The 27788-nt window shown below is 37.8% G+C and overlaps 1 protein-coding gene across 4 annotated transcripts in view; it reads left to right on the forward strand.

Moving 5' to 3' along the window:
• Nucleotides 1-7651: 7651 nt before the first annotated feature.
• Nucleotides 7652-27788, forward strand: part of REV3L (REV3 like, DNA directed polymerase zeta catalytic subunit) — a 174819-nt gene continuing 154682 nt past the window's right edge. The window contains exons 1-2 of one of the 4 annotated variants that reach the window (XM_012753067.2): nt 7652-8157; nt 18406-18533. Coding sequence is in view for 2 of the 4 variants with exons in the window: in XM_012753064.2 (XP_012608518.1) it covers nt 8019-8157 (139 nt within the window). In the remaining 2 variants the exon portion in view is untranslated. The remainder of the gene's footprint in view (nt 8158-18405; nt 18534-27788) is intronic. The other 3 variants (XM_012753065.3, XM_012753064.2, XM_012753062.3) reach the window with 3 other exon arrangements.

Genomic DNA, 27788 nt, shown 5'->3' on the forward strand with positions numbered 1-27788 from the left:
CTTTAAGCTAGATCAGGGTTTTTCAACCTCTACACTATTAACATGTTGTGTTCTCGGGGCTGTCCTGTGCATGGTAAGATGTTCAGCCATATTCCTGGCTTCTCACCTACTAGATACCAGTAGCACTCCCTCAGACGGGATCATCAAAAATGTCTACAGACATTTTGCCAAATGTCCCCTAGGCGAGCAAAATCACCCCTGGTTGAGGCCCACTGGACTAAATGTTTTAGACATTCGACCCCACAGTAGTTAAGAAAACTGAGTTCTGTGAGGGTGAAGGAAAGTGATGGCACAATAAATAATTCAGTATGAATTTTACTGAATTTACTTGAAAACAAAAGCAGCCAAATGATAGAATAAGGAAGATAATATTGTTAATCTTATCAAATCATTATGCCCCTCTATCTATTCCCTAGATAATTGATGAATGGAAAAACACTAACAAGATGGTCTGTTTCCTACAATAGAAATGACTTATATTAATATATAGATGCTATTCAGAAGATTCTTTACAGCTGTACTCCCCATCCCCCAAGCAGTGGCCCAGTATTGGTCCATGGCCTGTTAGGAATACAGGGCCTCACATCACCACCTGAGCTCTGCCTCCACCCTGACCCCATGGAAAAATTGTCTTCCATGAAACCAGTCCCTGGTGCCAAAAAGGTTGGGGAACCACACTCCTCTACAGCCTAAGAGTAAAAGCAATAGTTAGGAAGCATGGGTTCTCACTAAATAGCTTCATTTATTTGGGCCTCAGCTTATAGAGCTGTAAAATGGAGGTGTGGTTGGAAGGCAGTAGAAAGGGTTGTAAATAGATTTTTAAAATTTTTTAATTCAACAAATGTTGATGACTTATATTCTAGGCCAGGGGTGCTCAAACTTTTTAAACAGGGGGCCAGTTCACTGTCCCTCAACCGTTGGAGAGTGTGCACTGTGGGCCCAGGAGGAGTCGGCTGCTAAGCAGGACAGGCAGCAGTGGCAAAAACACCTGGAGGGCCAGATAAATAAATGTGCTAGGCAGCCCGCATGTGGCCCGCAGTCCGTAGTTTGAGGACACTTGTTCTAGGCACTATACTTGGAGCGAGTATATAGAAGATGAAAAGATACAGTCTCCTCCTTCAAGGAAATAACAGTCCATTAGAATGACAACCAACTATAATAACATTAGCATTATAATAGAAGCACATACAAAGAGCAGTGGAAGCCTAGAAGTAACACCTAATCTGCTTGATGAAATTAAGGAAACCTTTACAAGGAAGTGGCATTCGACCTAAAACATAAACGATAAATAAGAATTTTGCCAGGGGACAAGAAGGGGGAAGGTATTCCAGTTAGAAAGGCAAATGAATAGAGATTTGATGGTTCTGCAAAAAGAATGGCATGTTTAAGGAACTAGAGGTATATCAGTGGTGCCAGAAGATAAATGGAAAAGGAGAGAAGAAATGAAGCTGAGTATCTAAGCCAAACATGAAGTTGTATGCCATAAAAATTGTTTTTATACTGTATATGATGATTTCAAATTAATGTAGGAAACAGATCACCCTGGTAGTTTTGTGGAAATTTTGTGAGGAATAAGCTAAGAGACCAATCTAGTGACTATTGCAATAGTCCACCTAAAGGTAGTGAAAAGGACACCTACAAAAGGACAATGATTATGTGGACAGGAATGGGGAATATTCAGGAGACAGAATGGGCAGGACTTAAAATCTGAATGTTGAGGGGTTTATTGAAAATTTTGCTAAGCACTTTTTGTTGGCACTACTTCATTTAATCCTTATAATATCCCTAACAGAAGTGGAAAGTAGTCCAATTTGCTAAAAGCTAATTTGCCAAAAAACTTACCAAATACATATTTTAGGGAATAGTCATCCTGAATATATTTAATAAATGTATTTTTAGTACACTTACTTTTTTAATGAATTGGCTTTTGACGAAATGACTTAAAACCCAAGGTAAGTATACTATCATCCATAGTTTGTTGAAGAGAAAACTGGTTTACAGAAACTGAGGTTCACAGTTAGCAAAGGCAAGGTTCAGGTCTATAGAGCTAGAGTTTTTAATCCCTACATAGTTTACAGTTTAAAGGAAACAATGATTTGGGTATCTTATTTCAGCTGTAATATGCTACAATGTTAATATTCTTAAATCAAAAACTAAACCTAAACAAAAAATAGAGACACAATAAAACAAAGTTCAAAATCTAATATAATAAGAACAGCACAACTTATTATGGCAACATTCTTAGTTTTTCCTGGGGACTTACCCCTCCTTCAGCGGACTCATGAAGGTAATGAAGGTAAGACAGTTCTCTTTGCCTAGGGTGGGGAACCTGTGACCTTAAGGCCACATGTTGCCCTGCAGATCCCCAAGTGCAGCCCCTCAACCAAATCCTAACTTCACGGGACAAATCTCTTTATTAGAAGCATTTGTTCTATAAAATTTGGATTCAGTCAAAAGGCTGCACTCAAGGAGCCAGAAGGACACATGTAGCCCCAAGGCCACAGGTTCTCCACTCTCTGATCACTTTGCAATTTTCATCCCAAATACTTGTTTCATCACCAATGTAGGTGATATTATTTTTCTGACAATAGAGGAAAAACCATAATTCTTCTCTATTGGGTGTGAGAATTTGAAATCTTTTTAATTTAACCCTGTAGTGGTCATAGTTCATAACTGCAAGCAGTAGAGTCCATTGTAGTTGTTTAGTAGAGAAAAGCAAGTCTTCTTTGGGGCCATTTAAAAATGTATGGGGCATTTTTGATTGTCACAGTGGCATGTAGTGCTCAGGGGCCAGGGATGTTAAATGTCCTGCACAATGAAGAACTGTTTCACCCAAAATGCCAGAAGTGTCTTGGAGAAACTCAGAGCTCAGAGTCAACATCATGGGCACATGAACTGTGTAGTTACACTGGGCCCAGTATTTAGTTTAATGCTCTGCAGTCACCATCTTGAAAACCTAATACTTTTATGTTTAAATGTCTGTTTTGTAAGTGAAGTTCAGTGGTACAATAAAGCATACATGCAAGCAGAGGAGATTATATGTTTCCTTTCTTCCTTGCCACCCCATTTGTATATGGTCTTACGATGCCTCATGAGCAAAGGTTACTGGTGGACTTACGAGGTAGAGGAACTCAAGACAGTAACAAAGAGAGTACAAGACAAGCATGTTATATCTATGACTGAGTCAGTGGAGGCACTGACAGCTCCAAAAGGCTGTGCTTTCCATTCAAACCAGAACTTGCTTCAGAAAGAAGGCAATGGCATCCTAAGAAACACAGGCGACCAAACCATATCCTTTCTTACTCGTGTTACTTCCCTGAAAATGATGACACAGAATGAAAGGGAAAGGTAAGGCAACCCACAGCTCCCTATCCTTTCTGTCTTTCCTTACTCATCAGTAAGCAGAAGATAGAGAATGTTGGCAGAATGTGCGCATATCAAGAAGGAAAATAAAAACAGTTGAGTTAGTTTTATGCAGAGTTTACACTGTTCTGACAGCACAAAATACATATGCATATACAAGCTATGAAATACGAATTGTGTAATTTTGGTGATTCCACATACAAGTGAAATGCTCTTATATTTGCATTTTAAAATGGCATCACACTCTATAAAGATGAATGGTAAAATTCATCCTAAGAATTAAAAAAATTTTTCTTTACTTAGAATGACATTAAAAAGCAAATTTAAAAACACTATGACAAGTGGAGGCAGAGGAAAGAAGCAGCTTCATATTTTAGTACAGGTAATGGCGCTTTTTCTCCTGCTTTTTGAACAGGGTGCCAAAATTTTCATTTTGCTCTGGGCCCCACAATGGGGGGCTGTGACTGGGCTAGCTTAAGCAGAAAGGGATTAAAGGATAATATTTAGCTCACAAATCTCTCAGAGGGCCAGAAAACCAAGCTTGAATAAACATAGCTAGAAACAACATGCAGGAAAAACCAAACTGGAAAGAATATCCAACCCATATCATAGGGCTATTCTGGAAGAAACCCATCCTAGCACCACCTGCCAGCCAGCACCTACGACTCCAGAAATGGATGCCAGAATTTCTTCCTAGCTACCCAAATAACCAGATACCTCCACCATGGTGTTTGCCAGAAGATCCCATCTCTCTGAGTGTAGCTGAAGCAACATGTTGCTCACTGTCATATCCACATCTTGAGTGGGTGCATCTCATTGCTGAAAACTAGGTCATATGCTGAAGCCAGGTCCTGGTTATTAGCATCCTTTCCAATTCCACATTCAATTAAGTCACTCCGGTGGCTTAGACATATCTGTATGATGAAAACTGGGCATAGTGGCCCAAGGCTGTAGTCTCAGCTTGGGAGGCTGAGGCGGGAGGATCCCTTGAGTTCCAGGCCAGCCTGGGCAACAGTGAGACCCAGTCTCTAAAAGAGAAAAAATAAAATTACCCAATGCTACAAATCAGGGTTTCCCCCTTCCCTAGCCATTGTTAAACATTTACTAATCACACTACTGATCTCATGCCAGGACTCTAGCTGCAAGGGAGTCTGGGAAATGTTTTTGATTTTCTAGCTTTTAAAGTACAGAAAAGCAAGCTACAAAGGGTTTGGTGAGTACTGAATAAACCACTAATAGAATCTATCACAAAACTATGGTAGCCATTGCCTTTTGCTCTATATTATAAATTGCTAACAGGCAGATATTAGATGGTGAACAGTATTAGAATAGAAGGCTGGGCAGGCTTTTACTAAAGGCATGACATGATGAGTATAGGTCAGTGAACTAGAAGAGATGTAATGTTAATTGATATGATTAAAATACATTTTTACGATGCTAAACTATAAACCTCATAAGGACAGGGACCATGTCTGTTTTGTTTCTCACCATATCTCAAGTCGCCTGGCAAAAAGTAGCCACTCAAACAAAAAAAGATGCTTAAGTATATTAAGTATAGAGTTCAATTTTTTGCATTTCTCATACTGTATGTAGATATGGCAATTCCAAATGATTTTACTTTTTCAAGATGAGTTAGACTTCTGGATGTGGAAGTTTTCTATGATATTTTCACATACATTATCTCACTTGAGCCTTATAACATCCTTAGAAGTTAACAAGAATTACTATCCATTTAATAGATGATGAAATAAACTCCAAAAAATAAAAGTGATCTGTCCGAACTCAGCCAGTATATGATGGGTTAAAATTCTCATTCTTTGACTCAAAATTCCAGAACTCTTTTTTACATCAGGAAGAATATTATTTATAAAACACATTTGATAGTGGTTAATTAGGGGACTATTGTCAGGTTTTCAATTTGAGCATCAACTTAAACTAAATTACATGCAACGAACACAATATTTTAAATTTCATGCTGCAAATGTTTTCTTCAGGAATGAACATTCTTGAAATTATAGAAGGATTTGAATTGTTGCAACTGCCTTTTCTTAAATTAAATAATGTTAATTCAAGAGGTAAAGGGAAAGAAATCCTCTTTTAGAAAAGCTAACCTGTTCATTTGAGGCTTTTACCATTTTCTAGTTAGATACAGTATAATTTAAATATCATAGATATACTTGGTTATAATATAGTACAAGGATTGTCAATTTTATATTTCTTAAGAATCATGGGAGTGGCAGGTAGGGTTGCTAGCAATACAGACTTCCAAGCTCCATCCCCCAAAATGTAATTCAGTAAGGGCCAAACATTAAAATTTAAAGAATACCTAGGTTATCATAGAACTATGAGAATCACTGGTATTGTGCATCTGAGATTTGGCTTGTACAAAATATTTATTTTACCAAAAATCATTTTAGCATGGTAGTTATATTTTTGAATCATTTCAACAGCCTTTTAAAACTTCAAATCAATTTAAGAGATTTTGCTTTTTTAAAATGTTATCAGGTTATGTCCTGCATATTAGAAATCTTGCCATCTATGTTTATAATCATGCTCTGAGGTTAAAAACTGCAGGCTCATTTACTGTGATAATCAGTCTCAAATCCCTTGGAGCATAAGTTCTTATTAGCATTTATATGTTAGGGAATTTATACACAGCTTCCTTCCAGTGACCCGTCCCTCTGGACCTTTTGATTTCCCATTTGAAGACCCACAATGGTTCCAAACAAGGAGCTCTCACACTTGAAATAGATGGCACCTAGTAACCATTAAAATGCACTTGTATAGTACATAAGCATGAATGAATGATCTCTATTTTGGATAGGCTGCAAATGACTGCCAAGAGACCTAATACAGTGGCAAATTTCGAATTTGAAGCCATGATTTCTGCCTCCTGTAGCTTAAATCTTTTTGTTGGGAAGAAACCCTCAAGAATTAATTTTCAAGAGAAACCCTCTCATTTTACAGACGAAGAAACCGAAGCCCAAAGAAACCAAATAATTTCTCCAAGGTCACGCCCAATATCAGTGACCAAGTTAAACAGAAAAAAAACATTGGTTCCAATTTAACCGCCAACCCAGCCGCCTCCGTTATCGACCCTTAAAAAAAATCCCTAACTGAACCGCTTCAACGAACCCTCTAGCTTTTTGGAGAGTTTTTTTGTCTAATGGTCCTTCCCACACCCTTTTGCTTTTATGCCTTCGGGTAGTAAAATCCTTGCACAACGTGTCAGCGAATTGGGAGTCCAAGTCTAACGCGGTGACTTTCACGGGCCTTTTTCTTTGGCTAAAATTTTCTGAGAGGCTCTTAATCCTACATTCCTCTGGGGGAGGAGGGGAGAAGGGGGAGGTCACTTGCAGCGGACAAGTCCTTACATGTACTTGCGCGTGCCCGGGACGCAGCCTGGGGCCAAGGAGGAAACCAAGGAAGGATGTATTGGGGCGAGGGAAGGAAGGGGCGGGAGAAAAACACGGTGGTGGGAAATCCCAGTGCACTGGCTCTGCCAACCCCTGGCAAAGCTGAGAAGACCCGTGCGTGAATATATCTCATTAAATGGCCCAGCGTAGACATTGCGGTAGTGCAGGGGAGGGGGCGCGGAAGCTTGCGCGGCACGTTCAGGAAGGGGGAGAAAAGCGTCGGGGCGGCCCTTTTATAGGCCGAAGCCCGCTCTCGCGCGCCCCCGCCCTCCGCACCGCCCCCGGGCCACGCGCGGAGCCGCGGCGTTACCTGAGAAGGGCCGGCTGCATCCGCGCTCGGCCCCGCCCGTTCCGCCGCCCGCCCTCCCGCGAGGCCGCGGCGGCACGAGATCTGCGCCTCCCCTCCCTCCTCCCGCAGGCGAGTTTTCTTACCTTGTGAAAAACCGTCTCCGCGCTGTCCCCGCCTCCTCCGCAGGATGTGAAATGGCGGTCGGCGAGGCGAGCGCGAGCTCCGCAGCTGTGGCCAGTTCCGCGTAGCCGCCAAAACGGCCCTGAACACTGGAGGCCCCCCTCCCGCAAGCCCCTGAGCCCATCCATGATATCGGTGCTCCGCCGCCCCCTCCGTTGCCCCTCACCCAGGTGGCCGTGCCCAGCGGCCGAGTCATCGATCCTTCGCGCGCGGTGCGGGCCCTGCTTTCTGCCAGCCTCCTCCCTTGCTGCGTGCCCAGGGGTGGGGGAGAAAACACCTTCTCGGCCCCCGCCTGAGGCGTCCCGCCCGGGCGCCCGCCCGCTCTCTCCCTTTCCCGCCGTGTTCCTCCCCCCAACTACTCACAGCCCTCCCTTCGCCACACACACACCCCTCCCCTCCCCCAGTGGTTGCGTCCGTGACATCATCATCATGGCAACAAGAGCTGCAGCCTGGGACCGAGGAGCCCGTGTGATTCCCGGCGGCGGCGGCGGCAGTGGCGGCAGCACCAGCACCGACGAAAGCGCGAGGGCTTCTCTCCTGCTGCCCTTCGCCGGGTGCTCCTGAGGAGGCGGCGGCAGTCGTGCCTACACCGCCCCGCCCGCCACTGCTCCTCACGGAGTCTGTGTGAGGGGAGGGGGACAAGCCGAGGAGGGGAGGGGGCGCCGCCGCCGTGGGGCCGCCGCTGCGGAGGGAGCCGCCGCCGCCGCTGCTACTGCCGCTGCCGCTGCCAGGTCGCCAGTGAAGGGGAGGCAGTGGCGGCGGCGGCGAACATGTTTTCAGTGAGGATAGTGACTGCCGACTACTACATGGCCAGCCCGCTGCAGGGGCTGGATATCTGCCAATCCCCCCTCACCCAGGCTCCTGTCAAGAAGGTGCCGGTAGTGCGAGTCTTCGGAGCAACCCCGGCAGGTAAGCGGGCGCGGGCGCGGGCGGGAGCGGGAGCGGGAACCGGCGGGGCGCCCGGGCCGCCCTCCCCGCCGCGCACACGCGCGCACGCCGCCGGCGCCGGCCGTCTCCGTGGATCGCTGCCGCGTCTTCCCTCCCCTCCGCCCTCCTCGCCTTTCCTCTCGTGCGTGACAAGAGGCGCAAAAATGTGGGTCCGTGCGAGCGCCGCGCGCCCCCCCCTCGGGCGGGAGGCGGCGAGCGCCGAGTGTTTACACTGCGAGCGGTGGCTGAGAGCTGCAGCCGCACTCGGGTCGCGAGCGGGGGGAGCGAGCGCCGCGGGCACCGCTCCGGCCCGGCTGGGCGGGCCGGGTGGCCGCGCCATGTCCATCCGTGGAGGGGTTTGTAGGGCCCCGCTCTGAGGTCGGTCGCTGCTGGAACCCGGCGCACCTCTGTCGTTTCCCAACTGCCTCTTTCTGGAAATGGCTTTAAGAGGAGAGGGGAAGTGTCAGCTCTGTTGTCAGTCGCTCTCGGTCGCCTCTTTTCACCCTCGCTCTCCTCTGCCCCTTCCGGAGATGCAGTGGACTGAAGAGAGTGGCGCCTGGGGCCAGATAATCTTTCTCATTGAAGTGACCATGTGGCTCTGCTGTGAGTGCGGGTCGTGACTCCTTAGCGTTTAATGCCTCAGCGTCTGGGGACTGGGCAGCATCCTCAGGTGCAATGCTTTCAGGGAAATGTGCATCCATGTGTGCGTGTTTATGTTGCCCAACGTAAAACATCATACTTAATAGGGAGAATTTGTTAGGAATCACAGCCAAACTCAGCAATTCCGACATTTTAAAATGCTGGGTTGTAGGATTGTGTTTTAAATACAGGTGTATTAAAATAACAAAAACTATGTTGAAGGGGTGGGGTGGAGAGAAAGCAGTGACAGAAACTACGTTCTCAAAAATCCCTGGGGATTTACGATAATATAAAGATAGAGGCCAGATTGACACGACATTTTAAAAATTGTTTTGCTTTTCTACATGCTTTGAACTGCTTACATGAAATAATGGAGCTAGCTGCCTCCTAGAAAAGGATGCTCTTACCTCTAGCTGTGTATTGCCCTATGGGATTTTAGATAGCATTTCCCACTTGATGCTCCTTGCCCTCATAACCATTCATCTTATTACTACAGTCTGTTTCTGTGGACTACCTAGATAATAGCACTTTCCCAAACACAAGCACTCATTCCAAGCAGTTATCTTTTAATGTGAATTCTCTTTGTTAAAAATGTCAATGGCGTGAGATTTGGTAGTGTATTCCTTTTTTAAATAGTGAAAAGATTTTGATGATATGAACCTTGAAAGATAGAGAATTTGAGTGCTGTTAACAGCGTGTTTAAAATGTAGCACTTGAAAGTTTGGAGGCTGGAAAAGAGAGGCAATAAAGTGTTATGAAGGATAGGTTTTCTGCCCTTTAAAATATAGTGTTGCTGTCTTTGTTTCTAATTGGAATTCGGTGTAATATTCTGTTTTCACTTCAGATCAGCATCTGAAGTGAAAGGATAGTGGAAGGGTAAGATAGTGAAGTCGATATAGCTCTGTTCAGCCAGATTTCTGAATCATAAAGTGACATGCTAATAGGATATACTGTGGCCTTTGTGTGTATTACAGCTTGGATGGTTTCAGTTACTTTCTACACATAGTTTTTTCCTCCCCCCCATCATTAAATATGTAGTATCCCTGAGTGATTTTTAGGCTCTGTTTTATAGGGAAGTTTTGTTTGTGTAAATAAATGAATTTCACTATGAGCTAACAGCAATTTTTACTATGTGAGATAATTATCCCTTAAAACAAAGAATATCATATGATGTACTTTGGTATTTCTGAATATTTAAAAAAAGACACATTAACTATTTCACAATAAGAAATATTTATTTCTTCCCTCCTGGACATCTTACAATAGATTACTATCCCCTTTCTTAAAAAAAAACCCAAACGGGGTTTTTTTGGTATGCACCTTGAAATGTATAGTGGAAATGAATAAAAAAGAAATACTTTTTTGTACATACATTACATTGAAATATGTAAAACTTGTTATAGAGGACCTTAAACTTCAAATTGTTAAGGATTATCAAAGTGAATTTGCTGTATAGTTCACAGTTTCAAACAAAAATTTTTGTTTCAGTAGAAAAAATTTGAAGTAATTGGCATATGTTTACAGTTTACAGCTTTCATAAATCAAGCCAGCATTTTTAGCATGTCAAAAATTCCCAATGAATTAGTATTAAATGTAAACAAAAACTACAGAATTATCTGCTTTTGAGTTCTCTCCCCAAAGAAAACTAGTCCAGATCATCCAGGAAAATAAAACTTGAAAATTATTAATATAAAAGAGAGGCCAGTCTGGCTTAGTAAAAGTCTGAATGCTAGAATTTTGAAAGAAGATGGATTTATTTGAAAGAACAAACTATGTTTATATCTTTATTAATAAGTAAAATAAGTTAATGAAAATTTGTAATAAACCTATGCTACTTAAAGTACCATAAATATACTTATTTCATGTGTACGAGTTAATTTTGTAAGTCCTTAATTCTTTTCCTTGGTTTGGAGAAATGATGTTTTTAAACTGAGTTTGCTTTCTAGTGAGATCTTGAAAAACAGCAACTGAACACAATTTTTTCTCAAACCAAGTTGCCATTTCAGGATTATAAATTTTGAGCTGATTGGCCCTAATACATTTTTACTAGTTCAGTTTTTCTATTATTGTAGGAAAGTATTTTTCTGCTTTAGAAAACAGTCCAGTTGACTTTTGATGTGTTTTGAGGACATATCCTGAGAAATTTAAGAAATAAAGTGTTTGAAGTTTAAAAATGCACATATCTTGATTTGGTGTAATTTGAAAAGGCTTTAAAAAAGTGAAATATTCAAACTTGAATGGTAAATTCTGACTGATTTAATCCCTTGCTAACTGAGGATATTGATTCTGAGAGAATTACTTACATTTTCTTCATCTGAGTGATGGAATTATTTTTTTTTACAAAAAACAAAAACTTCTGCTTTTAACTCGTTTTTAAAATGTCTTGAACATTGTTTTGATGTAACTATGAATTGAGCAATATCATATGTAGGAGAAATGGTTAATTTTTTATTTCATGACATTTTGGTCACTTGTTTTAATACAGGAAAGCAAGGTTATGAATAAAGTATAGGACAATGTTTTTTCACTTATATTTGAGTATAGATGTGACCAGTCAGAAAATTCACTTCAAATAACAATCCTGAGGCTTCATGGTGAACATCTGACTTCAAGTGAACTTGGGAAGCTGTCCAGTTTCCACATCTCAAGTCTTGCTTAGTTGCTTGATGTAACTCACTTCATGCTGAGTTTAGAAAGCTCTCACAGTTTCCTCTGCACCAGGTTAAACAGAATTATCCTTTCAAAGAGCTTCCCTGCTGAGATGCAGAGTAGGAGTAAATAGAAGAATGTGAGATGTCCACCAAGCAAGTAATTAAACAGAGTAGGCCAGACTGACTATAGAGGGAGCTGCTTGTCTTTAAGATTACTGTAAGAAACTCTGCCATGCTCCCCTCTTAGTCTTCCTTCAGCTCAGTGAATGTTTTGGTAGACTGTTACAGATGCTGTTTGTTACACATGAAATCAAGTCTTTCAACATAAGAAATTCATAATTCTGAAATGCTATATAAGTATATCTGGATCCTTATTCAAATTATATAAATACATATGCGTATTCTTTATATTATAAAGTTAACTATAAGAAACTACCAGAATAACCTCACTTTTTTTTTGTAAATTGGTGTATTATTAAATAAATTTGAAATGAATAAAATTGTAAAAACCATAGCATTTATCAACAACTCAGTTTACAAAAATTTCTCTAATAAAAGTCCAGTTCATAACCTGTTTTTTTAGTAAACCGTTTAAAAATACTTTAAGATCACATAACACCTATTTGATTGTAATTATTAGAGATTTTTCAGGAGCACCTCAGAGATTTATTGACTCATCACAGACAAAATTGGTCACTTTATTTAGAAGGTATTTGAAGCCTGGAGTAGCAAATTTTATTAGCTTTTTGTATTATATTTGATTAAAATCATAATCAATAAATTAGAGGCTTAAGTAGGAGCCCTCTTAAATCTGCGGGCACAGTGGAATCTGGTAAGATGTGATTCAGTTCATTCATCCAACACTTAATGAGAACTACTATGTATGTCAAGTTATTTTTTAAATTTCTTCTTTATGAACAACTTTACCTTCCAGAAGCTTACGGTATAGTGGAGATGATAGGCATATAAACATAAGTAAACCAGAGTATGATTAGACTATAGAAATGTGTATAAGATATAGCGAGGACATAGAAGAGGACACGTTCAATGACAAGGCAAAAAGGGGAGTCAGGGAAGGCTTCATGAAGGAAGTATGGATTAAGTCATTTTAAAGGAATTTTTAAAGAACTTGAAAATTCTGATAGAGGAACAGATACAAGGTAATGACAAATGATGAAAACTGCTCTCTGCAGGGCAGCTTGGCAATGTATATCAGAGTCCTTGTAATGTTCTTTTTTGACCCAGTAATTCTAGTTTTAGGGATTTTAATCTATGAATGTAAATCTTTTGGTAAATCTAATTATCTTTTGAATCCATCAACTTCTTTTCATAATCCATTACCACCCTAGTCTAAGCTACTAGCATTTTTGGACAGATTACTACACTAGCCTCCTAATCTTGGTTTATACCAGTCCATTCTGTCCCCTTCGAATCTGTTTTCCACATAGTAATCAGAGGGATCTTTTCAAAATGCAAACCTGATTACATTACCCTACTACTTGATATGCTTCAGTAGTTTTCTGTTGCATTTAGAATACGGACAAAACTCCATATCTTATGTGGTGGCATCTACCTGTCTTATAAGGTCTTGGCATAGTCTAGTCCCTACCTTTCTGTCCAATCATGGCTTGAGCCATATTCTTCTTGCCTTGTTCTTTGTGTTCCAGCCATATTGGCCTTATTTTCAGTCCCTTATTCTTGCCATGCTCCCTCCCACAATGAGGGCTTTGTACCTGCTGTTCCCTCTGCCTAGAATGTTTTTCCTTTTCTATCACCTAAATTCCAATTTATCTTTCCTTTAGGGAAGCCTTCCCTATCATAGACTCTCAAAGCATCATGAACTCTCCTTCATAGCACTTGATATAGTTGTAATTTTATGTATGTTGGAAATTAATGTCTGTTTTTTCCCAATAGATTGTAACCTTCAGAAATGCTGGTAATATGTTCCTTTTTGCTCACCATTATAAAGTTAATGCTTACCACAGTTTTTGAAACTCAAGCATTTGTTGTCAGAATTAATCAGTAGATAATAGTCATTACAGAGAACAACCCCAAATGTCCAACAGTTGGGAAATGGTTTCATAAATTGGGCTTATTCATATAGTGGGATATTATGTGTTTAAAATCATGTTTTAGAGTAATATATACCATAGAAAATGCTGTTAGTGTATTATGTGAAAAAAATCAATATAGAAAATAGTCACTTATTAAAAATGCCAAAAATATATCTGGAGGCTTTGTTGGAATTTATATAAAAAAAAAAAAAAGAAAAAGGAAAAAAAAACACATAAAAATGCCAAAAAGATACACCAAAGTAAAAGAGGAAAAAAGGTTGATTATCTTTGGAAGATATGTTTTTTATTTTTAGATATTCTACAGAGAACTATAAAAGTATTGCTTTGATAATTTGAAAAAAAACTGTCCATGTATAAATTAAGAAAAAACTGGTTTTCTAGATATGGTTCAGAAATATAGTAAAAAAGACATGAAATTTATAATGGTCTCCAAAATAAATGTCAACCAAAATGCATGATTGCATGATGATAGTATTGAACTTGATTATATAAATTCCATTTGGGAACTGCAAGGAGATTCTTATATTAAAGCAAGCCAGTAATTTCTGGTTTTGTTATACCCATTTATATGTAAAGTGATTTTAATTTTAAAATGTTTTGAAAAGTAGCATGGTTTTGGCACATAAAGCATTAAAACAGAGTAAAGGCCAAAAATTAACTCAAATATGTATGAGAACTTAATATAGGTTGAGCATTCCTCATGTAAAAATTCAAAATCTGAAGTGCTCCAGAATCCAAAACTTTTTGAGTACTGACATGACACTGCAAGTGAAAATTTCACACCTGATGACCTCAGTGTGATGGGTTTCAGTCAAAACTCTGAAAACATTGTTTCATGCACAAAATTATTAAACATTGTGTAAAATTACCTTCATGCTATGTGTATAAGGTATATATGAAACATAAATTAATTTTGTGTTTAGACTTGGGTCTCATCCCCAAGATATCTCATTGTGTATATACAAATATTCCAGAATCCAAAAAAAATCTGAAACATTTGTGGTCCCTAGAGTTTTGGATGAGGTATATTCAACCTGTCTGTGAAGGTGGTGGCCACCTTCACCTATCAGTAGGGAAAATAAGAATTATTTGATAAACAGTATTGGAATAGCCAGTTAGTTTATCTGGAAAACTAAACAGTTGGCTTCCAGAGGAGTCAAAGATTTAAATGTAAAACAAAAAACGTAGTATAATTATTTTTAATATAATCCAGGAATGGTGAAGTCCTTTCACATTATGAAATAGAACTGAAGCTAGATTACTGAATTTTATGATATAAAAGGAAAATTTTGCACTCTGGGAGGCCAGTGCAGGCGGATTGTTTGAGCTCAGGAGTTCAAGACCAGCCTGAGCTAGAGCGAGACCCTGTCTCTACTAAACATAGAAAGAAATTAATTGGCCAACTAAAAATATATAGAAAAAATTAGCTGGGTATGGTGGTGCATGCCTGTAGCCCCAGCTACTTGGGAGGCTGAGGCAAAAGGATTGCTTGAGCCCAGGAGTTTGAGGTTGCTGTGAGTTAGGCTGATGCCAGGTACTCTAGCCTGGGCAACTTTGTCTCAAAAAAAAAAAAGAAAATTCTGTATGGGGTAAAACCCACAAAATTAAAAGAAAAACAGACTACTAAAACTTATTTGTATACTTCACAAAGGACTAATTTTTTCTTAATATGCAAAGAGCTCCTAGAAAATAATCCAATAGCAAATGAGCAAAGAGAATTCATATGAAAAGATGTACAGTTTTATTTATAATAAAGATGTAAATTAAAGCTACAGCATACTGTTTATCACCTATCAAATTAGCAAAGATTGGTTACATAGTATAATTTAGGGAGAGTGAGAAGAAGGGGAAATGGGCAATCTCCTACATTGCTGGTGGGAATATAAAGTGTTCATGTTCTGTGGAAAGCAATTTGGAAGTCATTTTCAAAATTATAAATGCACATATATTTTGCTCTAGCAATTCCATTCTAGGATTTTATTCTCTAGATTTTTGTATATGTGTCAAAAATATGTGGAGTGTATTTGCAGCAGCATTATTTGTCATTGCAAAAGATTGGAAACAGTGTAAACATACATCAGTTAAGTAAATTATGGTATGTCTATCAATGGAATACTAGACAGCCCTTAAAAATAATGAGGCAATACTATGAGTACTGCTATGGTGCCATTTCTAAGATATGAGAGAACCACCTCAAGATGTAAGACTCCAAGTGTAGTATGCTCCCATTTGTGTGGTTTAAATATGTATATATAGGTGGTTATAGAATGTAATGTGTATGTACAGTTATGTCTAAAAGGATACACGAGAGTTTGGTGACAGTGATTGCCTCCAATGAGTAGAACTGGTGACATACAAGACAAAAGTGGATTAACTTTTGGGGGGATATACTGTTTGGTAATTTAAAAATTTTTTTTTGCCATGTGCATGTAATATTCAGAGTTAATATTTTTTAAGTAATGTTTACAGGAATTGGTAAAGAAGAAAAAATTAAAAGGCCATAATAATTGTAAACAGATATTTACTGCAATATGTGTTTAATTTTAGGTTTTATTAGAGGTCTTCTAATTCATAGCTTTCAGTTGATGTTACATGGCTCACTGGAGAGTAGCCATGTAACCACAGTAGTGGAATGGGGGCCGAAGAAAGGCTTTGGGGTTCTTGTAAACAGCAGGATGAGTGACAACCAGCAGTTACTGCTCCTTTTGATACTTTAAGTGCTTTAAAGGAGGTGCTTTACTACTTAGAGTCTACTTCAGCAACTAATCACAGTGTCCAGCTGCCTCTTGTGGAAAAGGGATCATGGAGCTGCTATTGGAGTTTGTATTCAGGGTGCCACCCAGGGCAGCGTGCAGCCTACTGATGACGAGAGGACAGGGAAACAGGGAGGGTGTCCCTAGGGGGGCCCCACTCCAGGCTTGAATCTCTTGTGTACACCTGTATTGAATCTTGCTTGCCAAGTGTGTTTGATGTGCCATTTTAGCTTGCTGCAAAGTGACTGCTTGATAGTGTACGTGTGTTCTTAAAAAATAAAGCTACCATTGTCATTTTGAAATACTGTTCTTGATGTGAAAAAGTTTGGATTGGAAATTCATTCATATTATGAATTTCAGCATTACATAAGTCAAAGAATATCTCTATAAATTTAATTTTTTTCTGTAATTATACAAAGAAAATATGGTAATTTTTTTTATGATGTAGAAAAGGTTGGGAAGCAGCATTCTAGTCAAATCTACTTGTTTTATATAAAGAAAACTGCAATTTAGTTAGGTAGGCTCAGGAATTTGTCCATTATCCTATAGTTGTCTATTATCCTATGGTTGGTGTGGGGCTGGATTTGAAAATTGAGGATCTTGACACTCAGCTTTCACTGCCTCACACTGACCCCTCAAATGTGATGGAATATTGGAGGAAGGCATTGATGATAATTGAAAGATGAAAATATAGAACCTTGGAGGAATTATTAAAAGAAAGAACTACACATAAATAGCTTAGAAATCTTTGAGGACCTACTATATCTAATGGTATTTAGAATCTTTTTGTAGAATATAATAAATTATGGTAGGATTTTTGTGATGATTTTAGCTATATCTTTTAAGAAATGGATAATAAATAAAAGTTCGACTATAGCAGTTTAGGAATATAGGAATTTAGGATAGATATAAACAAAAATTGATACTAAAATTATATGTATATAGTTTCCCCCCAAAAGGGGGGAGGGAATCTATGAGGCCTTTCAGGTCTCTGGTGTTATAATTAAATTTTCTCTTGCTTTTGGTTGGATTAAAATTTACTAATTAAAAATAATCTAAGTGAAAGTAGGTTGGGTTTAAGTAGGTTTCAGAGGATGTTGCCATTAGCCCTAAATGTTTCAAAGAAATACTTAGAAACTTACAAAGTGAGAAATGTACTGTGGTATGAGATATATTACTTTGGTACCTGGCTACCATTTTAACACCATACTGGTACTAAAAGAAGAAATTATGGGATGTAAGGAACAGTGGACTTTGGATAAAATTGTTTTAACTTGTAATTTCCATGTAAATAGAGATAAGGCAGGAGTGGGTATCTTAGGCAGTTAAGAAGAACTCCACTGTCCAAAAATGATGTGGATGCATTTTGGAGACCAAAACAAATTATAAGTGAAATTAAGACCCTCTGTTTAACCTTTCGTGTTTTTTGTTTTGTTTTTGTTTTTTGTGGTTTTTTTTGTCATTCCTTTTAAGCTTTTCAAATGATCTATATTTTTTCCAGTTCTCTGTAGGTTTTTTTAATTTTTTAATGAAAAATATTTTGTTGCTTAATTAGTAGTATTGGTAAACTGGACTGTTTTCTGGAGCAGAAATTGAATATATGCCTAACAAAGTAAATTCTGAGAAAAATGGGTAGTAATTGTCAATGGAAAATTTAGACACCCATCTTTTTTTGGCCAATTTAATTTTGTTTTTAGATGATAGTTTTCAGAAATACTAAGAATTTGAGGTCTATTTACTTGGGAACAGTTACTTGATTTTCTTTGGGTTTAGAAAGCATTTACTATATTAAACTATTCAAATAATAAAAGAAAGTGTGTTACCTCAAAAATGCCTTGTGTAATATATAACAGTTCACAGGTTTTCTGTTTTCTTCTATTTACTACAATTACCAAGGAAATAAAACAAAAATTAAAAGAAATACCTTATTTTGCATATATATTTACACTTAAAAGTAATATATATTAAATTAGGTTTTGTTTGAGATGGTGAAATGAAAGACTTTGTAAATAAGAATACATGTTGATATGTGAAAGAATGTAAAGTTAAAACATGTTGGCATACTCCTAGTTTCTCAGAACAAGAAAATGACTAATCTAAATTTCATTTCAGAATAAAAACCAAGACAAGCCACATAAAAGCAACCTAAAAATTAAACTGTCATCATATTATTTGTTTTAAAACTATGGAATAATATATCTGAGGAAGATTTCTCTCAAAATTGTTTTTCTCAATTTCAAGTAAGTAATTTATTTTGGTTAATATATTGGGGGTGAGGGGTGGTGGGGGTGAGCCTTGGTATTGAAGTTGGTAAATCCTGCTCATCCTTAAAGTAACAACTCAAATATCAACCTCTTTAAAGCCTCTGCAACTCCTTTGCCCACTCTCAAAAGATTATCTCCTTGGTTTTCTAAGTCCTGTCTCCTTCCATATTCATGGTAAAAGACTTCTTACACTGAGTATTGTGTTCATCTTGTAAGAATAGTCACCTGGCGCTACCCTCATGTGCTCCCTCCGCCATACCCCTCAACCCCACTGCTTTCTGCTGCTGAGAGACCCTGAACAAGTTATTTTACTTTTATGAGCCTTAATTTCCTCCTCTGTAAAATGAGTTTTAATAATTTCAACCACACAAGATTATTATTGAATAAGATAACCAGCAAATGTCTGGCATGTAGAGTAACGTAAGTGTTACCTTCTTTACCCTTCTATTTCCAGAATCCTGCCACATTACGTACTCAGGTGTACTAAGCACTCTTTAAAATGTATGAATCGAATTAAAATGAAAAATGGAATTTTTATAGCATTTATTTATTCCTCACAGGACAGACTAAAGCACCTGCACATTGTGGTGTAAGGCTTTTTTACAGTTGGTCAGTGACTCATATGTTTATAGGCTAGGCGATTGCCTGTTTAAAATGCTTTTTAAAAATTTGGCTGTTTTATTTTTTATAAGTACCCCATCCAGGCCTGATTTTTTTTAAATTGTTGATATGTGTTTATATAGACAGAAAAATGTCTGTGCCTGATCTTGCCTTGACAAATGGGCAGTGTTAAGCCATTGATCAAGGAGTAACGTCAGTTTTCCAATGCTATAGATTAGATTAAGTACATTTCGTCTGAAAAGAGCATTATTTTCCAAAGCCTTATTTTCAGTAGTGCCTTCTTTTTTAAAAATGACAATAGAACATGTTGAAAGTTATATATGCTAGATGTCACAGTAAAGGTGACATGTCAATAGGATTTATTACTCTTTTTTGTTTTTGCCTTTTATGAATTTGTAACACACACGAAAATTGAGGCCTTTGGTTTTTAAACCTACTTAGGATTGTGGGATGTGACCAAAGGATTTATTATTGACCAGAGCTTCAACTCTCTTCACCATATATTTTCTACATTCATTCCCAGATTTTTTGTTTTTTAATAGCATTGTCTATTAATTTTTTAATGAAATCATTCAAAAGGTATCCAAATTATGTCTCACACCTTAGTTGATAATGCTTAGTGTTTTTAAAATAGAAGCTATGTTAGTTAAAAGACCTTAATTTTATATCATTTTACTCACAGAGGTGGTAGACCATTTATTAAGGACTGTGTGCTGTGTTCTAAGTGATTTAATCTTTACAAGAGCTCTATAATATAGCTACTGTTACCCCCATTTTACAGTTGAGGAAATGAGGCATGTATAGGTTAATTAACTTTCTCTAAAGTTATACGTGATATTTACCTCATAGCATGTGAAGATTAAATGAAAAAACGTGTGTTAGGCCATTACCTGCCTAAATAGAGGAATCAGAGAAGTAAAATCTGAGATGAATGTCTCCTAACACTTCCAGCATTTGATAATAGCCATTACTGAGACATGAGAGTGACCATGAATATATTCTTATTCACAATTTTTTTATGATAATATACCCTGATACTCTGTATTGACCCATTTTTTTCTGATCAATATTAATGTCTCCTCCCAAATTCATGTTCCCATTTGGATGGAATTATTTTGTGTATATGTGTTTATGAGGTGATAATAGGACTTTAATATCAGTCTGATATAAAATATTTTTGTAAGTTTAGTGTAATTAAACAAGTATTATGTGAATATATTTCTCATTATGAAATTTAAAAAACAGAACAGGTAAAGGAAAAATTTTCTTTGATCAACAGTCCTATTTTCCTCCCGCTTCTATCACCTTTTGCTTATATAAAAAACCTCCCTAAAACTTAAGGCTATAAAACAATAGCCATTGCTAGCATACAGTTCTGAGCTGGACTCAGTTAAGCAATTCTGCTACTGCGTATGTCTGGGCTTGCTCATGTGGCTGCAGTCAGTGGGTGGATCAGCTGGGAGCTCATTGGTCTAGGATTGCATTACTCTTATGTCTGGAAATCGGTGCTTGTTATTGGCTGGGGTGCTGGTGGGCCATGTGTCTCCAATAGGCTAGCTATGGCAGTAGTGGGGTTTACAGGAGCAACTAGTAAAGGCAAGCCCCATATATTTTCTGTTGTCCTGTTGGCCAAAGCAAATCACTTGGCCAAGTCTAGAGTTGGTGTGGGAGGAGTTTCCTTAAGGGCGTGTGGAATATAACCTGTGCACATCCTCCTGTTTAGTACCTTAAATCATCTCTAGATAATACCTAATATAATATAAATGCTATATAAATAATTGTGATACTGTATTTAGGGAATAATAACAAAGGGAGAATCTGTAAATACATGTTAAATACAGGTGCAACTATTCATTTTTTGCCAATACTGCAAGAATCTCTTATATAACTGCTGCTGACTGATTCATTTTTCAGGAAGCATTTGCCAGTGTGACATTGCCCCTTTTTTGAATAAGTAGTATTTAGGTAAGCAACTTATTCATCTATTCAGATGAATTTAGTTAATTCCTTTTTCTTGTTTTTATTCCATTCCCATCATCCTTTAGCATCATTCCTGATCCCATTGACTCAAAAAATATTTACTTGAGCCCCCACTAAGTGCATAGTAAGGTATCATGAGGTGAGTAGCAGATGAGGCAAGACCACTGGGTTAATCATGCAAGTTGCTTGAAGTTGCTTGTCTGCTACATTATATGAACAGAATTCTGTAAAAGAAAATTGTAACACTTTTTTGAAAATGACTAACAGCCTACATCAGGCTGAATATATCTTATGTGCTGTATTTTTTAAACATCTTACAAGGATTTCTTCAAATGAGAAAAACTGTTAATACAGAGGTTGTTTTGATCTGTACTCCCACCAGCAATATGAGATTTTTTCCATGTCCTCACTAAGATTATGTTCTCAAATATTTTAATGGTTGCCAATCTAACAGATAAAAACATGGATCTCAGTATAGTTTTAATTAAAATTTTTTTATTATGAGTGAGATTGTTTTTCCGTATGCTTTAGAGGTGTTTATAGTATTTGTACTATTTGTTTATCTTTTACACATTTCCCTGTTGAGAATCTTAGTCTTTTGCTTATTGATTCCAAGGAGCTCTTCATATATTAGGAAAATTAGTCTCTCTGTGAATTGAGTTCCAAATATTTTCCTCAGTTTGTTCTTATGGTGAATACTTTTCATTTAAATAGTGTTTTTTCATTTTGTAAAGAATTTTTAACTCTTGAATGAGATTTTTAACTCTTAAATGAGACTTTTAAATGACATTTCAATAAAGTTAGTTTTAAATATTAGGCAAAAGAGAGGAAGGAAAAGATCTTGGTATTAGCACATCTTATTGAGAGAACTCACCTTTGAAAGCTCTGACTTGGAAGGAAAAATTTCAAAAGGATCCTCTCTTTGATTTATTTTTCCTCTTGTAGGTTTGGTTCTATCATGAGACCACTCCTTTTGACAGGTCAGTTCAAGTAGTATCATCCTTTGGAAGGCTGTTTTTAGATGATGAGATTGTATAGCATAGGTAGAAAATACTTTATATCACTTGGAATAAATTGTTAATAATGTTACTTTGAGTTTTATCTATTAGTGTGTGTGTGATATGTACAAAACATATATATATATAGTGGTTGTGGTTCAAGCAGTGCTTTACTGTGTGTAAAGTCATCCCTCTGTGTCTGTGGGGATTCGTTGCAGGACCCCCTGAAGATACCAGGATCCACAGATGCTCAGAGTTCCTTAGGTAAAATGGTGTGGTATTTGCATATAACCTAAGCACATCCTCTTGTATAGTACCTTAACTCATCTCTAGATTAATTATAATACCTAACATAATGTAAATGCTATGTAAATAGTTGTGAATACTGTATTGTTTAGAGAATAATAAAAAGGAAAATCTGTACATGTTTAGTACAGAAGCAACTATGCATATTTTTAAAGAATATTTTTGATCCACAGTTGGTTTAATCCACAGATACAGAACCCATGGATATGGAGGGCTTGCTGTATAGTCCTTTATCTATTCTGGCACAAGGATATGTTAGGGTGGCTAGATTAGGCTAGCCAGTGGACCACATAAAAGACAGACAAACAAAACTTAGACTTTTTTGAGAAAACAGTAATGCTACCTACTACCAAAATAATATCCTAGATTTTTTTTTATAAGATTGTGGGAGAGCTATGAAGAGGTGGCAGAGGTATCTGTGAACCTCCTCTGCAGCACCTGACATGAAATACTTTTTCCCCCTTGACTTCTGTATAAAAAGGGGTTAGAAAACTGCAAAGCTGGACAGATTAGCATATTTTGAGTAAATTAATATACTTTTAAACATTTTAAAAATTGCCAACCCCTTTTGTTTTCCATTCATTTCTTTGAGATAATCTTACTCCAACGCTCTAGCTAGAATGTGCAGTGGTGTCATCATAGTTCACTGCAACCTCAAACTCCTGGGTTCTGGCAATCCTCCTGCCTCAGCCTCCTGAGTGGCTGGGACTAGGTACACGCCACCATGCCTGGCTAATTTTTCTATTTTTTTGTAAAGATGGGTGTGACTTTTACTCAGGCTGATCTCGAATTTCTGACCTCAAGTGATTTTCCCACCTAGGCCTCCCAGAGTGCTAGGATTACAGGTGTGAGCCACCATACCCATCCCCTTTCTTTATATGTCATTTTACCCAGCAGCATCAAAAAAACCCAAATAGGAACCCTAAAGTGATTTCTTGTGAAGCATAGTAGAAAGCCAGTTTTTGCTATGCTTTTTACAGACTTTTTCAAAGTTACTGAGATATTCTTTAGGGTCTGTTTCATCATTAATGTCTTTACAAACGGTTCATTGAAAATTAAAAAGAAGTTTCCCATTTATTGATACCAAATTGTTGATATACTATTATTTCCTTGATTAATCCTTTTAAAAATTTTCAACATTTCTGAGGTTGTAATATATCTCACAATGAGTACATCTAATACAGTTATTTTCCCTCCTGAAAGCTGATATTAAACTGATAAGACATCTTATAATAGATGACTTCTTAAAGAAAATAATGACATTTAAAATTTTTTCTATGTACTTATTTTTCTACAAATCTAATCTATCATGGAATGAGAATGTTTCCCAAACATACATTTTGTTGTTCTTTTTTGCCTGGCGTCTCTAATTGTTTTATTTCGTATATTTTGATGATATGTTGTTTGGCACGTAAGCTTCATGACTAATATCTCTTTTATAGTTGTGCTTTTCAAACTATTTGTGGTGAAGAATCAATTTTTGGTTTTTTTCTAATATTTATTTAAAATTAAAAATAAATTACTAGAAAAATGAAATGAGAAAGAAAAACCAACAAGCAAAATATAAGCTCTACTTTTTAAATTATTATATTTAGCAGATGGAGAATTGCCCATCAAATTGCTATAAGAGTTTCTAAATGGCTAATTTTTAAGTTTTATACTTGTTGCAGACCTGTTAACAAGTAGCTAGTTTCATAGATGGTATTCAAGTAGCATTGTAGATATCTTATTAATATAATGTGATCCTTTAATTTATTTCCTCTTGAGTCCTACTTTTTGTTCCATGTCGAAATTATCATTCCTGTTTCCTTTTAGGATATATGATATAGATCATTGCCTGTCACTATTTTTTTTTTTTTTTTTTTTTTTTTTTTTTTTGAGACAGAGTCTCACTTTGTTGCCCGGGCTAGAGTGAGTGCCGTGGCGTCAGCCTAGCTCACAGCAACCTCAATCTCCTGGGCTCGAGTGATCCTTCTGCCTCAGCCTCCCGGGTAGCTGGGACTACAGGCATGCGCCACCATGCCCGGCTAATTTTTTTTTTTTTTATATATATATCAGTTGGCCAATTAATTCCTTTCTATTTATAGTAGAGACGGGGTCTCGCTCAGGCTGGTTTTGAACTCCTGACCTTGAGCAATCCGCCCGCCTCGGCCTCCCAAGAGCTAGGATTACAGGCGTGAGCCACAGCGCCCGGCCCTATTTTTTGTTTTTGAGACAGAGTCTCACTTTGTTGCCCAGGCTAGAGTGAGTGCCATGATGTCAGCATAGCTCATAGCAACCTCAAACTCCTGGGCTCAAGTGATCCTCCTGCCTCAGCCTCCCGAGTAGCTGGGACTACAGGCATGCGCCACAATGCCCGGCTAATTTTTTCTATGTATATTAGTTGGCCAATTAATTTCTTTTTTATTTATAGTAGAGACGAGGTCTCGTTCTTGCTCAGGCTGGTTTTGAACTCCTGACCTTGAGCAATCTGCCCGCCTCGGCCTCCCAGAGTGCTAGGATTACAGGCAGGCGTGAGCCACCTCACCCGGCCTGCCTGTCACTATTTTTAATCCTTTTATGTCACTTCATTTTTTGGATCCACGTGAAGATCTTTACAGTCAGAGTCTTGCTCTGTCACCTGGGCTAGAGTACAGTGGCACAATCATAGCTTACTCCAGCCTCAAACTCCTGGACTCAAGCAGTCCTTCTGCCTCAGCCTCCTGAGTAGTGGGGACTGTGGTGTGCACCACCATGCCCAGCTAGTTTTTCTTATTTTTTGTGGAGATGGAGTCTGGCCACGTTGCCCAGGGTGGTTTGGAACTCCTGGCCTCAAGTGGTCCTCCCTCCTCAGCCTCCCAAAGTGCTGGGATTGCAGGCATGAGCCACCACACCCAGCCCTGAAGATCTTTTTAATAGGGAGATTTTAAACAATAAAAATTTGTTCTAATGTTTGATTTTTTTTTTAACTCTTGTAATTTTATACTTTTAAAATAACTTTACTCTTTTCCTTTAGCTTTTTGGCTTTTGTAGCATAAACTCTGTTTCGTGTGTTTTCTTTTTAACAAGCATACATACAGAAATCATTTTTAAAGTGTATGCATCAAATGTTGTACTTACAAAATCGAGTAACAAAACAAAAATGTTATGTTCTTTTATGAATGTAAGAAATTTAGCTGAGTTTAGCTTTTCAACACTCCCAGCTTTCTAAACTAATCTATAAGACTACTTATAATTATTGACTTTTTAAATTGTATCTGTTTTCTGTCAGATAAATTTTAGCTTATGTATTAAATTTAAATAAAACAATTTGGCTCAGCTCTACATTTTAATTTGTTATGGAGTGCTATCACAAATCTTTTTACCTTATCGTTTATAGCCATTCTTGAATTTTAATTTTTATGATTGCCTCAAATAATGTTTTCAAGTACTGTTTTTCAGGAGATATATATGTGGGTTAATTTTCTGAATCCTTGAGTATCTGAAAATGGCTTTTTGTTGTGTGCATTTTTTTTTTTTTTTAAGAGACAGAGTCTCTGTTGTCTAGGCTGGAGTACAGTGACACAATCAAAGCTCACTGCACCCTGGACCTCCTGGGCTCAATCTTCCTGCCTCAGCTTCCTGAGTAGCTGAGACTATAGGCATGTGCCTCTATGCCGGGCTTGCATGCACATGTTAATGACAGCATGGCTCAGTATGGTATTCTTGTGTCCCAAGCCATTCCCTTTAAAATTATCTAAAGATTATTCTAGTGTCTTTTAAATTTTACTAGGACAAGAAACTCCTTTTGATCTAGAGAGAGAGAGAAGTGCTAACATTCATCTAGTGCACCTCTACTGGATTGAGGTTTAAGGGTTTTTTCCCCTCTTCTTACTGGACTGTTCTCAGACATGTGGGCACTAACATATGGGTAATCTGAGACAGTATTTTTTTTTTTTACCAGAACATTACACGAAAGCCTCAAGGTTGTAAAGGGCCTTAGGACTTTCGGTGATTTAATCAGTGATGGACGCTAACTTATTTATTTATCTTTTTGGGCACTAATTTAACATCTCAGGATTGAGAGAGCTATGCTCCATCAATTATGGTGATACTGGGTGTTGTGTTTTTAGAATAGATGAAGAGGGGTATTAAGTCAGAGAATATAACCTTAGAGATCTTGGAAAGTTTTTGGTATGGGACTGGTTTCTGGTGGAGCAGACCATGTATCCAAGGTAGAGAATAGAGTTTTACAGTAAATCTCCACTTAATGTGAAGGTTCTTGGGAACTGCATCTTTAACCAAAACAACATATATAACAAACCAATTTTTTTCCATCAGTGTTACATTGAACAGAATGATGTCGTTTGTATGTCATTTGCTTATAGTCATAGTTTCCAAGAATCTATCAACAATGTTAAATAAGAATTTACTAATGTATATCTTAAATATTTTAGTGAAAAGTAGGGAGGATTATTTTACATTTCATTAATTCGAAGAAGTATATTGCCCCCCCCCCCACTATTTTTACATCTCAGTAATTGGGATATGTCTTACAATGAATGCTGTACCATATTTAATTGGCAGCACTTCTTTTTCTTAGCAGTACAAAAATTAATGATGTCCTTTAATCATTGGCATCTTAGATTCAATGAAATATGTTGTTAATAGGTATTTAGCTTAGTGCATTGTAAACTTAATCTCATTTGTTTTGAGTAATTGCGTAAAGGGTTAACATAAGCCTTTCTTCTCTCTGGACAATTTTGGCCTTGCATTAACTTCCTAGCTTTATTCACTTAGAAACCTAATATGGTAGAATGTCAGTTGTATAACCAAGCCCTGTTTTGATTATACTAAAAATGACTCATGATTAGTTTATTTACATATTATATATGTAATTAACTATGAATGAACTGTGACTACCAGTAGAAGGCTTTGGGCTTCCCTGAGTGGGATAACTTGTAACTGAGCAAGTCTGTTGTTGCTGAGGCTTAGGAAGCTATGTCTGTTGGACTGGAGGTATTGGTTGCTATTTGGTACTTCTAAGCTATAGTAGCTCCTGCACTGACCATGTATTCTCATTCTCTTATACTTGACCTGCCATCCAAAGGGGCCAGAGTATGGTCTGTGAATTGTAGTCAGGACTCCTGCCTGACACTGCCCTGCTGGCATGTTAAGTGTCTAGTGCGGCCTATTTGGGTTGTGTGAGTCTCAATGTCTAGTTGGGCTCAGTGGGGTATTTTACCTGTATTTTGTGGTTTTATTTATTTATTTTGTTTTTAATGTTTGCTGAATGAATCTGGATTTATTATTCTTCATAAGAATTTTAAATTATAAATATGTATACATCTCTATTAAGTAACATCAA

The sequence above is a fragment of the Microcebus murinus genome, chromosome 5 (assembly GCF_040939455.1).
Source record: "Microcebus murinus isolate Inina chromosome 5, M.murinus_Inina_mat1.0, whole genome shotgun sequence".
Classification (NCBI taxonomy): domain Eukaryota; kingdom Metazoa; phylum Chordata; class Mammalia; order Primates; family Cheirogaleidae; genus Microcebus; species Microcebus murinus.